Source organism: Hipposideros armiger, unplaced genomic scaffold, assembly GCF_001890085.2.
Source record: "Hipposideros armiger isolate ML-2016 unplaced genomic scaffold, ASM189008v1 scaffold_245, whole genome shotgun sequence".
NCBI lineage: Eukaryota > Metazoa > Chordata > Mammalia > Chiroptera > Hipposideridae > Hipposideros > Hipposideros armiger.
In genome coordinates, this window is record NW_017731595.1 from 763106 (window position 1) to 777518 (window position 14413).

Below are 14413 nucleotides of genomic sequence, written 5' to 3' on the forward strand. Positions count from 1 at the left end.
GCTAGCAAGCCACTTAGGCAATTAAAATCACAGGTTTTATAGTTTTTCTTTTCTTTTTTACTATATTATCTGTCAAATACATAAAGTCAGAAAAATAACTGATAAGACAGATTAACCTGTCTTTTTTCTCCCTGTATCTGCCTGTGTACCAGTAAGCCTGTGGTGGTTTACCGCACTGGCCACTGTGGTTCAGGAAAGTGACAAAGTAACTAGAACCCACATGAAAAATGAAGATGCTCTCCTCTTATAGAGAGTCCTTGCTTGAATATGGAAGCCTCATTTCTTTGTACTGCCTTCATTTCCTTTTCAAATAGCTTTAGAGATTGCTGTTTTCCTCACTTTAGCCTCTAGCCAACTGGACGATGGTTGTTGCTGTAGGACCAGGGAATCCTGTAGAAAGAATTCATGAGGGACTGTGACATTTACCTTAACAGCATGGACGTTCAGCTAGGCCGTCTAAACTTTTAATGTTAGTCCAAACAACTCACATGACAAAATATATACATAGGAAAATGTTTGTTTTTTTAGTTGTTCTTCATGCAAATATGTCTAGAGGGTAAGAACTCACTTTTACTTTGCATAACACTCACTGATGCATCCAGTTCCCGCTCTACATGTTAGAAATTTAACTCCTAATGTGTCATTAAAGACAAAATGAACAAAGTTTTCAGATATTTATGAATCAATTAATGAGCAAACTACAGTGTGTTAAGAAATGCGTTATTACATTTTTTACAATAGCTTTTATTTATCTAGTTGTAAGAGTAACCGATGCCTCTAGTGGAATTTTTTTTTTGGGGGGGAAAGGTATTTAATATTCACTCTTAATTTCACTAGCCAGTGTTTATAGCTCCTGTTGACATTTTGGAGTGTTTCTTCCAAATCCTTTTCTAGGCATATGAAATTTTATATGTATATATATATAATATATATATTTTATTGTGGTGATTTGTCACATTATGAATTTGTAAGTATTTTAATAGCTGCACAATTACTTTTTAAAAGCATTCCCCCCAGTTCGGAACTTATAGGCTGCTTCTGATGTCATACTAAAGCAAATACTTCTGTAGACATCTGTGCATTTCAACTTTAGTTTGCATTTTTGGTGATTTCTTGGATGCTGTCTTGGAGCAAAAGCAGAAACAAAGCTTAAGATCGATCCATGACCTAGGGAAGAAATGATTCATTTCGGCCCTGTTCAGTTCCTCATCGTTCATGACCCTTTTTTTGCTAAAAGAATGATGAGGCACATTCACATCCCCCTTTAGCCCACAAATGTGTCCTCAGAAGAACAGCTTTACCAAAGTAGACCATGGTGTTTGGCTCACAACGTGTTTTTCTTTCTTTGGGGGTGGAAGATAAGCCAGATGGCAAATTGCCCAAAATTGCTCCAAGACCCTTTTGTAAGGGAAGTTTTGTTCAATAGGACCAGAGAGAATGTTTTAAACTAAAAGTTTTATTGAGGTGAAATTTGTTCCTGTGCTAGAAAGATAAGGTGTGTTCTCACATGCCTGGACGGGTTCCTTTTCCACATGTTTGCTGGCTCTTCTGTAGACACACAATTTCAATGACCTAAGAAAGACTTTACACCCTGAAAAGAGAGATAAAGGAAACTCAAGACCATGCACTCCTTTATCACAGCGATGCACATAGATGCTCACACCATTCTTCATTGTCAATTGCAGGACCCTTTGTTCCCCTTTCAAAAAGTGTCTTTGTGTTTCTCAGAATGAGCTGGCTCTCTCTCTATCCCAGCTGTCGGAAATGCAAGAGAACTTCATGGAAAGCAAGTGTATATATGGTTCCCTGTAAGGTTGAAGGTGAGCTCCCGTCACTTAGTCACAGTCACCATCTGCTCTCATGTGCACGGGTGCTGCAGACATTGTTAACGAGGTGCGACAGGAAGTGTCTCTCTTACAGGTACTGGAAGTGTCACCCAGTGCCCTGGGAGGAGCTTTTCTCTCCTGGCTCTGCCCTGACTGATGCCCTGATGTGACTTTGAAAGCATTTTTTAAGAACTCGTTCTGGGAAAGATTATGACAACTTATAAAGATCCACAACATGATAATACACTAACATAAATTAGAAAAGGGAAAAAAAGCAAGACAAAGGAAAAGAAGCATAGACACTAACAAAGAGCTGGAGGTTAGGGTAATGTGCAAAATGTATACCATTATTCATTCAGGAACTTTTTATTGAGTGCCTAATATTTGCAGGAACCCTGTGTGAGAACACATTTTTCAAACTTAGTTGCAACATTAATGATTGATGAAGCCATCTTCGTGAGTGAGCAGCATTTTTAATGGAATAGGATGTGAAGGCGACAACAGAACAGAATAGGAAATATCAGAGGGCATTGCATAAAATAAAGGCATTATTTAGTAAAATGTATGTTTCAAATTTATGTGTGTGTTTATGTATTGGGCTATGATATAAAGTGTGTTTGTTACTGTAGCCATAGTAAGAGAAAATTTGTAAACCACTGAACTACATACAGTATACACAAATTTGGTTATAGAAGGTATCCTTGAATTTTTCCTAGTCTGAGAGCAAAGATTTCAATATTCATCATTAACTAAGATGTTTGATGTAGGGTTTTATCAGGTTGAGAAAATTTCCTTTCAATCCTAGTTTGCTGGATTTTATCATGAATAGATTTGAATGATATAAATGCTTTATGTGAATGCTTTTTCTGCATCCACTGACATAATCACATGCTTTTTTTAAATTTTTCTGTTAATAGGATGCTTTACGTTGATTGATTTTCCAATATTAAACCAACCTTCTATTTCTAAAAGAAATCCCTCTTGCTGATAATGTGTTATCCTTTTAACAGTATCCTAGATCTCAGTTTGCTAATATTTTGTTTAGTATGTTTCTCTTTAATTTCAACGGGATATTAGTTTGTAATTTTATTCTCTTGTGATATTCTTGTTCAGTTATGGTTGAAGGCTGTGGTGGCCTCATAAAATGAGTTTCATATAATGAGTTGAGACATGGTTTGTCTTTTTCTATATTCTGAGTGAACTATGTAAGATTGTTGTGGTTTCCCTTAGGTGTTTAGAAAAATTCACCAATAAGGAGGTTTAAGACGGGAGAATATTTTGTGAGGAAATTTTTAAGTACAAAGTCAATTTCTGTAATGAAAATAGGTCTAGTCACACTTGTATTACTTTTTTTCCTGTTTTGGTAAAATTTTTTAGTGGTTTATCCATTCATCAACATTTTCAAATACTGTCATAAAGTGTTCTTCCTTCATCTTATTATTGCTTATATTTCAATTTTACATACATTTTAAAACTACAAAACGTTACAATTATTGTTTTAAACAGTTAATATTTATTTACATTTGCTGCACACTTACCAGTTTTGTTGCTCATTATTCTTTTCTGTATTTTCAAGCTCCCATCTGGACCCTTTTCCATCTACCTAAAGTACATTCTTTAATATTATTTTAGTGTTGGTCTGCTGATAGAAAATTCTCTTAGGATCATTTGTCTAAAAAGTCTCTATTTCATCTTCATTTTAAAACAGCCTTATTGAGGTCTAATTGATACAAAATAAACAGAGTGTTTATATTTTTATATAAAGTTTGGTAAGCTTTGACATGTATACAGTTAAAACATCACCACTCTCAATATAATGAACATATATCCATTACCCCCAAACTTTCCTTACGTCCCATTTTGACTCTCCAAATGGCAGTGCAAAACTTTGGATAAACTTAGAACAAACCCATCTTTTCCTGGGTCTTTGCATTGGGTTCAGCAGGGAACTAAATAAATATCTCCCAATTTCCTGGGCCAGTATAATAATAACATTAACAGCTGACACTTAAATCATGCTTATATGTGCCAAGCACTGTTCTAAGCACTTTATACATTTTAATACTTGATTAATTCTCATCACAACTCTATGAATTAGGTATTATTATTGTCCCTATTTTACCATTGAGGAAGCTGAGGTGGGCACCAGAGCTCACTAAAAGTGTGTCTCCCTAAAGGCATGATCACAGATGTGCATCCTGTGGCCTGGTGAAAATCTTCTACCTGGAGGTTCACGGGTGTCTCAGTATCAAGCACAGGTGTGTTATATTCAATCCCATTATCTTATATTTATTTTAGAAAATGTGGAAAATACACGTAAATATACAGAATAAAATTTGAATCACCAATACTCCACCCACCCAAAGATTACCATTTTTAACAAATAATTGTATATCCTTTAGCTTTTTACCTGTATATAGATAACACCACACAAACGTCTTTATCACTAAAACATTGTTTGTAGCCATAATTGTTTATTTAAGATAAATTCTGAGAAGTAGAAATGCTGGATGAAACAACGTGAAAAACTGCAGGCTTTTGATGCACTCACTAATGTTTTACTAGTTGGGTGGGTAGAGGTGGGGGCAGGGTGCACAGTAAGCAGATGAATGTTAGTCAGATGGAAGAAAGAATGTTCCAGTACTTGACCATGGGCAAGAAAGCCTCCAAAGGATCTCTGATACGTTGATGATTCTCTAGTGTCTGTTTATTTTTCTTCCCTCTAGAAAGAGAAAGTGGATTTTCCTTTATATAATAAATAGCTTTCTTTTGGTAGATGCCACTGAATTTGGAGATACAGAGCCTTTTAGTGTTGACTCGTTTGTTTGTTTTTACTGTTAACTATGTTGCTCCAATTCCGATTTGTGTTCACTTGGTCAAACGAGTCATTACCAAGTTCGTTCTGGTATATGATCTGGACTGACAGCCTCCGCACCCAGCTTCTGCTATGGCTCCTTCACGGGTAGCGGTTTCCCTGCCACACTTTGTTTGGAGATCCTCCGGGGGTGGCTCTCCGGAGTGATGAATGCCATCTTTGTTTAAAGGGGCAGGAGGGAGAATAATCTAATTCTACCAAAGAGAGAAGACAGTAAACCGATCCTGTGTTTCCATTGCTGCTGGAAAAAGAACAGTAAATGACAGCAAAATTGAATAGCTTGATACTTGCACGGTATAAATTACCCAGCGGAAGAGATGTGTTGAGAAGGAGAGTGAGGATTTGATCTCTGCCTTTCAGTTTCAGTCATTGTCAACCACCAAGTACAAAAGTTGGCTCGGCAAACCTTGGCTTCATCCAGAATACTAGGGAGAGAGCCAAGAGATTTTTTTTTCCCTGCAAAGTTGCTCTGGATTGGTCTTTTGTGGATATGTTTACATTGGTGAACAAAGTCCCAGTACTTTAGTCATTTTGCCACAGTAGTGTCTTCAGACTGTGGGTTGGGCCCTGTTAGTGGGTAATGAAATCAATTTAACAGGTCTTTTCTAACTTTTCTTTAATGAAATAGTATTGAAAATAGAACAGGGTAGAGTTGAATGAAATAGAAAATACCAACATGCATCACATAAATAAGAATATTATTTTATGGAACTTTCCTTTTAGTTAGCTATACATACCCACATCTATATATATGTACATGTGTTAATAGATTAAAACATATCTTTTATTGTGGGTCATGGTCAAACAATTACTGCTGGGAATTTTTTACTTTAGATGTTTCCTTTTCATTTTTCTGGGAATATTTTTTAACATAGACAATTTTCCAGAAGTTGTTTGTTTGGAATTAAACAGATCAAACTTTGGGGTCTGACATTGAGGTGAGCAGGGAAAGTCTTCAAATTGGTATGGACAGCAATTACCTTCTTGCTGAGCAAACTCTAAGTAGAAAAGAAAATGGCTTATATGAATTTGTCTTTATTGTGATCCTATTTAGAAAGCAACCCTGGTAATGACACCTCTTTTCAAATGTCAGATGAAAACCACCTCAAGGCTAGAAAACCTCCGTGGTGGCATTCAAATACCAACCCCAAGGGTCACCATACTTTAACAGGAGGATGGTTCATGGTAACTGGATACCTACTTGCCTGTGATGGGAGTTAAGAATTTACCAAACAATGAAGTCACTAGTCATGGATTGTGATGGCATGTGCTAATTTTTAAACGATACTATAATTCGATAATAGAATAAATTTTCATGTATAAAATGTTTCATTTCCCTCCTAATTCAGTTTAATGCAAATATGTGTTCATTGCTTTGAGTTAACATTAAGTGGACACATGAACTGGGGTAAGATGTAGCTAGTGGCTCAACTGTATATAAGTAAGTTTTTCATATGTGGGAACTATATATGTAAGTACATGTATACAGATCATATTAGCATGTAATACATTTCGCCAAATATATTTATTCATTGATACTTCATCTTTATGAAACTAAAGAACAGTAATGCAATAAATAAAAATAGTCATTCTAGAAATAGGCAGTGGCTGCCTGGGATGATATTTGGGGATTTGGAGATTGTGTTTGGACTTGGCAGTAAGGAAAAATTGTGTTTGATTAGTAATATCCATGATGAGCGTTGGAAGGAGACAGCGGTGATATAGATGCCATGTGTTTCTCTTAGAACTTTTCATATTAGTGAATCTTTATGGTATCTTGGAAACATGCTTTGATTCCTTCATTTTATAGGGGGAGGCAAAGCAATAGCAGGTGGATATAGCCCAAAGCTAAACCTTTTAATATCTCTTGCTCTTGTTTTATTTCTGTCCCATTCATCTAGATTATTTGTTTATTACTACCGTGCCTTATAAATGTTTGTCTGTTTACTCCTTTCCATTCCCGCTGCCACTGTTATCAATTTTGATCCTCATTAAAAGAACTATTATAGGAGCTTCCTAGATCATGTCCCTGCTTCTGGTGCTTATAATTTTTGATAGGGTCAAGGGTCATGGGCTCCACTGAAAATCACTCAGAAACCTGAGTGCTTACACACACTTCTGTCAGTTTGTTCAGAATTGTAAATTCCCTAAGGTCTATCTACACTTGATTAGAAACCCCTAGTCTAGTTATCCCCCACCAACCTAGCCCTCAAATTTCTATCAGACTAATTTTCCTAATATATACTTTAGATCAGATTACCTTCTGCTCAGAACCATTTCATTTTCTGTTGCCTTCAGAACAGAAGTCTAATCTTCTTGGATTGGAATCCAAGCTCTTTCAAGCTCTCACCTTTGCAGCCCATTGTTTCCTGTCCACCCTTGTTTCCTCCTCCCAAATACACAACCTTCTAAGCCCAACCAGAATATTGCTATTTCCCCAATATTTGCTTCACTTTGCTCCCACAATTACTGCTACTGTGAGACTATCTTTTCCTTCACTCCCACCTCCTTGAGCCCTTTCCAACCTTCAAGCCCAGTGTCTGTTCTGATTCTGTTATTTTTGTGGACGTAGCTCTCAGCACTGAGTAAGACCTTGTAGAGTGTCTTGCACATCATGGTGGTATATTTGTCTGTTGGCCCTCAGATTTTTTCCTTGTGTTATTGAAAGGCTAACCCCTGAGGGTTGTACTGTCCAGTTTCCGGAGTCATTTGGCCTCCATCTGGGTTCAGCCATTGGAAAGCCCTGGAGGGAGAATGGAAGACTGACAGAAGGAAGAAGCCAGGTTATTTCTTCCCCAATCTGTGCCTCAGACAGTGTCTCTGATGGCAGCTGTGTCTCCTCTAGGGCTTCAGCTCCTACCAGAGGGGCCCTTTGAGCTTTCAGTTTCTGCGGAGTGACCCTGGCCCCAGGGCTCCGTATTATCACATCCATTCTTTGTCTCTATTATAACTCAGGGATTTCCTACAATTGCTGAGTTCCTGAATGCCTCATTTGCCCCTGTTTGCCTTCATATCTTTTCCTTTACCTGGCTTATCAATTCCCTGCATTATAGTCCTTCTGTTTAAATACTTAGACTAGTTTTTATATTCCTGGTTGAACCTTGACTGAAACCGCTAGCATTTGATGGCTATTTGCTGAATTTTATTGCCTAATTTTACACTATCTTCTATGTGGGCATCTCTTTTTATGAGTGAACCAAGCATAGGCCCTATATCAGTTATCTGCTATAGGGCACAGTAGCATTACATGGGTTTATCTAGGGTAGTAATAAATTACCTCAAAACTCAATGGTTTGAAACAATTGGTATTTATAAGTTCATGAGTCTGAAGGGTGACTGGGTAGTTCTTCCACTTCTAGCTGGGACCACTCATGCATCTGTGGTCAGCTATAAGTCAGCGAGGTGGCCCTTCTCATCCTACCTGGGCTCTCTCATATGTATGGGACTTGGCTGGTCAAGGCTGATCTAGGATGGTCTTGGCACTGACAGCTGGCATGAGTCAATTTCACTCCCTGTTTCTCAACCATGACAGGCCAGCCCAGGCGATCACAGAGGAGAAAGAGAAAACACATAAACATAAAAAGAACTTTTTCAAACCTCTACATACAGCATACCTGCTAACCTCCCATTGGCCAAAGCAAGTCACATGGTCAAATCAGATTCAAAGGGGCAGGAAACTGAAATCAAATAGTAAGAGGAACTGCAAAATTACGTGATAAAAGATTAGGCACAGGGAGGAGTAAAGAATGTAGGCTATTAATTCTGTTAAGTCCTTCTATCTCAGGCTCCAAAAGATTTGAAGAGACCCAAGACAACAGAGGTAGGGAGGGAAGGAGATGATAGATAGATAGATAGATAGATAGATAGATAGATAGATAGATAGATAACATTAATTTTTGCCATAATATTAACCCTTTTAAAATGAAAACTTTGCAATAAAATACACATTATGTATTTGCTTTTTTGTTCTATACAGTTCCTTTGTACATAGTTACTGACTGAAAAAAAAGCTAGACCAAGTAAACAACCATTTATAAATAACATTAGTAAACCAAGTTAAAGGGAGTTTATTTATTCTTTAACCTTTAATTTGCATTCATTGGGAGCTGTCCTGGGAAATTGTGTCAACCTCACCTCAGGTCAGATTGCTTAACAAAATGAACTGTTTCATGCCCAGAAATAAATGTATTCCAAATATAAATATGAATCAGTTACAAAATAGGTTCTTTTGAAAGTACAATATAGCCACACTGCTAATATCGTTGCGCCCCAATTAAAACTGTGTAAAGAGCACATATTCGGGGGCTCAAGTTGTTCCCAAGGAGTGAGTCTCATTCTTGCTTTGAATCTTGTATAAACACACTGGGCAGCCTCCTTTGAGCCCTGAGCAAATTCATAGTTCCTCGTTTTCTAAAGAGAAGAATTAAAACTGGGTATGTTTAAGTTGGAAGGGTCTGGGGCTTGACCTTGCTGCTTTAAATTTCCTTCATCACTAAGAAATCACTTTGAATTTGGCTTCTTGGAGTACTCTACTTTGGCTTGTTCTTGGTTTGAGGCACATAATGAAAAAGATGCTCTCTGTTTGTATGTGGACACCACCTCCCTGACAACGCTGTTTCAGCTTCCTTCTCTGCAGTTTTATCATTAGAACCTAAGCCTGTTCTCAGTCATTCAGACCAAGGCCCATCACATCTTACTGCCTGGGTGAGACTCCTGGCGCCCCTCTTCTCCACTGTTGGGCAAGGTTTTAAACCTTTCTCTGCCTCTCCTTTCCTAATCTGAAAAAATGATGTTATGAATAATACCTACCTCATGTGATCATTGTGAGGATTAAATTAAGCAAAATTAGGTAAAGGATATAGCATAACCCAGCCCACAAAATGTGCTGAGTGTTATGTATAAAAATTCTTATTATTAATCATTATGTGACAATTTTTAGGTTGTTTGTACTGAGTCGGGCTCACATATGTTCTTCAAAGTCTAAATCAATTATACCCTAAAACAAATAAATCGAGGTTCAATATCATTTTCATACAAAAGGCACTGTTTGTTTTCAAATATTGGTGTGAGGGGTAGTGGTATATATTTACTCATATTTGCCATAAAGCTACAACAACAGTTACAAACACAAGTTTCTCCTTGACCTTGTCAATTCAGTCTTTAAAATTCTTTTAGAATATGTGTCTTAAATGTCTTGGTCTTTGACTTCAGACTATCGGAGTTTCTGACTGTCTAGCGAGCAGGGTGGTGAAATTGATGGCTTGGGATTTGAAGATTTATGACAAGTGCAGCACAGAGAGACTTTGATAAAAATGGATAAACACCACCCCAAAGTCTTCCTTAATGTTGTTTCAAAAGGGAGGAAAGCTAAGAATAAGCAGATTGATTTTTAACAAATACGTTTTGCCTTTCCACCCCTTGAGTTGTTGATTCTTCATGGAGTCATCGTTCTGTTAAAACAAGACGAGGCAACGTCTTGAGAAGCTCAGAGTCAACTGGCAGAGAAAATTCACACCTACACACATACATATGCACACCCACACATAACCAACAATCACTTTAACGATATAACAAGTGCTTTTATGGTGCCATAAACGTTGGATGTTGGGTGAGAAGACGATGACTGAGCATATATTTGTTCAATGTGGCAGTTAAAGGGGATGAGCTGTTAGAGATCCACATGGTTAGCTCTCGCAGACACACTGCTGAGTCAAAAATGCAGAAGGATAGATACACAGACACAGGTTCATATCCTAAAAACACACAATGCTGTTCATTATCCTAGATACACATATGTAAATGTTAAAAAATGTACTGGAAAAATACAACTGCGTGGTCGGGCTTTGGAGTGGGGTTGTCAAGGTGATTACACCTATGCTCCATTTTCTTTTCAATTAAAAGAAAACAAGAGGAGATGTGAAAAAATGTTATCAGTGATCCATCCTGGGTAGCAGGAACCCAGACATTGGTTCTACTAACCTCTGTTTTTCTATGATTTCTAAGTTCAGCACAACAAAAATTGGGGGACCGCAGTTTAGTGGAACAGCAGCTTCTCACCTATGCAGACACTTAGAGATTGTCTGCTGCACATGCAGATGTCACGATCTGTTGGGCTGTCTCTTTCATCTGTTTATACATGTGCGAAGTGTCCCCAGTATGATCGCACTGAACACAGCCCAGACAGTGCCATAGCTTCATGTCAATGCATATCCTGTCACTTCACCAGAGGGCACGGCAAAAGCTTTTATTCGTTAAGACCTATCCCAGAAAATGTCCTCGGAGACCCAACTGGACGCTCTTTAGCACTAATTTTCTAAATTGTTTAAGATTCGCATTTGCTTTTTAGTCCCTTTCCCAGGCTGAGAATCCAAGTCCTGAGTCCTGTCCACGGAAAAGTAGGTCTTTGGGATCCACAAACATTGTCCCATGCCTACTTCGATCCGTGTGTTGAAGTCCCTTTCTCTGAAACCATCTCCCCTTTGGAGTGAGATTTTATCTAAGGTGATTTGCATTTATTCAAAATCAGAGACAGCTCTGAAACCAGACTCTATTTAAACATAGAAAGAAGAACAGATTAAGCAAATGTTGGGGAACTTTTATAAAACAAAACAAAACAAAACAAAACACTTCTATTTATCTTCTTGTGTTTCTTTCTTTTTTTTTTTTTTCCAGATCTGCGGTTTCCCTCCCATTGGCCTTCCAGCGCGGCTGCCAAGTTCCACAGGTGATTTAATGGATCAGAAGGTCAGATGTCAGGCTTGACTGGGCTGTTGGCAGACTTGTGGTCTCTCTGATTAATTGTCACTTTTTGACGTTATGGGAATTATCTTCTCATTTGTGGTGTTGCTGCTGTTGTTCTTTAACATAGTTGTAATGCTGGGTATTCAGGGAAATATAAAACAGTGAGTGGGCTTAAAAAAAACGTAATGGAGAAAAGGAATGCTGCAAATTCACTTGGGAGAAGAAAAGTAAAAATAGGACAGGGAGAGAAAGGAGCGAGCCCATTTTACATTTGTTATGTGGGGAAACTGTGCTTGCTGAAGATCCGACAGTCCTCTCCATTCTCCTTTCCTGGAGTGTTAAAAAGGGCCTAAGAATTAGATCACCCATTGGTGAGAGTGAGTCGGACAGGGCATATAAGCACCTGTGTGTTGAAGACGCCCTTTCTTTACTGACAAGCATCCTGCATTCTCCCTGGTGTCACCGGGGGGTTGGCAGTATCAAGCAGCTGGTTTGGAACACTAGGTTATAATTCGGAACCCAGTTTGTTTACATTATTATAACAACAGTTTCAGTTTGTCTCTGCAGTTAAGGTTGTGTCAGCACTTTCCTTTCTATGTTTATTGTTTTTAGCAGTTTAAAAGCTCCCCGTGAAAAAAATGGCTTTCTGGCTGTAAGGTGACATTCCGGCTGAGCCAGAGTCTGGTGGAGTCTATAGAAATGCTCGCTGGCTGTGGGAGTCAGGTCTTTTGAATGCTGTCTTTGTGCCTCCCCTTGCCCAGGGCCTCTGGCCTATTGTCTAGGTGCCTCAGTTAGGGGTGGCGCTATCTGATTGTAACCAGTACTAATATTACAGTGCTCAGTGCCCAGGCCCTCCCTGGGGGCCCCCAGTCTGGCTGCCTCTGTCTCCCAGCCTTCTCTCCAGGGGACCAGTCACAGCTCTCATATCAGAAAACACTATTTGTAATTTATAGAATGTTCAAGGGAAAAGGATCAGTAAAGATTGTCTGGACCTGTGGTTCTCTAACTTTTTCTTTCTTTTTTTTTTTCTTTTTTTTCACAAAGAACCCTTTCCCAAATGAAATCCTTCAGTGAGCCCCAATTTGTAAGACATGGAAAAGTACAGCTGTTCTGTTTGAAGATGAGAGGGTGCCATGAACCCCACTCTTCAGCCTCTTCTTCACACACCCCCAAATGACGTTACACCTCAGGTCCCTCACCTACCACTCCTCAGAAAACTTGCACACCATTCTTGCAGGGCAGTTCCCTCAATTGACAGATAAAGAAACTAAGATGTGATTTTTATAGATGCTTAAAACATCAGGCATTAGACACTAGAATTCTTCTTGCTTCATGAATACATTTTTATATTGTTCTAGAAAAGGCACAATTAATCTATGGTGATAGTAATCAAAACAGTGGTTACTGGATTGAGTGGAAAGGGGCACAGGGAATTTTCTAGAGTGATGAAAGTGTGTATTTTATAGAAGTGTGAGCTACTTGGCATTTGTCAAAATTCATCTTTGTTTTTTATTGTATATAAATTATACCTCCATTAAAAATAAAAACAATGAGGGAAATAAAACAAAACAAAAAATCTAGAGGCATTTAACAAATGAAACTACAGATGAACTTCCTTAAAGCGATGTGGACTATTTATTAAGTGGGGTCTAAGGTCACTCTGAGAAGTTTCAGAAAATAGGAGACCATGGTGCTCTTTCAACACATTCTTTGTTCAATAAGCACCAAAACCAGGGGGAAATAATTATCAGAGAATTCCAGACAGTAGAACCACTGAATATCTTTTGGGATCATCTCGCCTGTAATGTGGCTAAAGGATAATACCTAGGGGTTCTGGGAGTGGAAATCTCACGCGTTACTTGGACATGGACTGTTGATAACACTCGGGAAATGCTTCATAATTTTTTCATCCTTTGCTACCTTGTCTGAATGATTTTCCATGACCTACAAAATGTAAGATCCCTGATTATATATCTTATCGGAGTGGAACTTCTGGGTGGACTGAGGTGGGAAGACGGGCCTAAGTGACCTCTGTAAAATAAGTCACTGATGGATTCAGTCTTTCTGCTTAGGGCTGTGTCAAGTACTGGCAAATGATTGGCTGTGTACCTGAATCCTTGCAGTAGGCATTTGATCCTCTAAAAAGTACTTTCTTCCCCCTGAAATACTTGGAACCAACCCTATTTAAATGTTTCTATATGTGTGTTTTAGAAGTCACGCCATAACATGGAAGGTAATTATTTTGGTGGAAATGCAGCTCAGCTAAGGACATAGACAGGGCAGTAGGACCCAGCAGCCACCTCTACCTTTTAGAGCCTGGTGAGGAAGCCGGGGCTGGGAAGAACGAAGAAAAAATGTTTAAAGGAAATAATGACAGTGTAATGAAAAGACAAGAAAGGGTGCCGTAGAGCCAGAGCAGGAAGGATTTAAAGCTACTCAAATGTTCCAGTTTTTGAGGCTGTGTTATTTTGCTTCAGAAAGGACAAACTGTCTACTAATTGAGTGATTTCCCAACAAAGGGCCAAGGCCTATTTAATTTGCCACATGGATCCCACTGACAAAAATTTAGTTCACTAATGAAGCTGTGGCAAAACGTTCGTAAAGCAAGAACATTTTCAATAACCAGGCCATTTTTTAATTCACACATAGCATGCCTTTGCCTGCACATACATATAAATTTTGTAATCAAATTAAATTCATTTTAGCAAGAGATTTTTATCCAACCAATTCAGTTTAATGTTCCTAAAAGCAGAAATGAAAGTACACAGTGTAAGAGTTTGAGCAGAATTTGCTTTTCTGCAAAATCCCCTTTATTTGCAATTCTGTATGCATGTGAAAGGAACTGTTTCTTCAAGGCATTACGAGGCAGTCTATCCAAATGGAAACAAGCAAAACAGAAATGGTATGTCTTCTCAATTTTGGTGACTTGGGGCGAGTGATTTTCCTGGAGCCAACGCTCTTGAAATGTATG

At 38.4% G+C, this 14413-nt stretch overlaps 1 protein-coding gene across 11 annotated transcripts in view; it reads left to right on the forward strand.

The window, feature by feature from the left end:
- Nucleotides 1-14413, forward strand: part of THRB (thyroid hormone receptor beta) — a 355917-nt gene that overhangs the window by 149275 nt on the left and 192229 nt on the right. For 8 of the 11 annotated variants that reach the window (XM_019655737.1, XM_019655729.1, XM_019655735.1 and 5 more), the window contains one exon: nt 11374-11445. Coding sequence is in view for 1 of the 11 variants with exons in the window: in XM_019655727.1 (XP_019511272.1) it covers nt 11374-11425 (52 nt within the window). In the remaining 10 variants the exon portion in view is untranslated. The remainder of the gene's footprint in view (nt 1-11373; nt 11446-14413) is intronic. The other 3 variants (XM_019655727.1, XM_019655734.1, XM_019655733.1) reach the window with 1 other exon arrangement.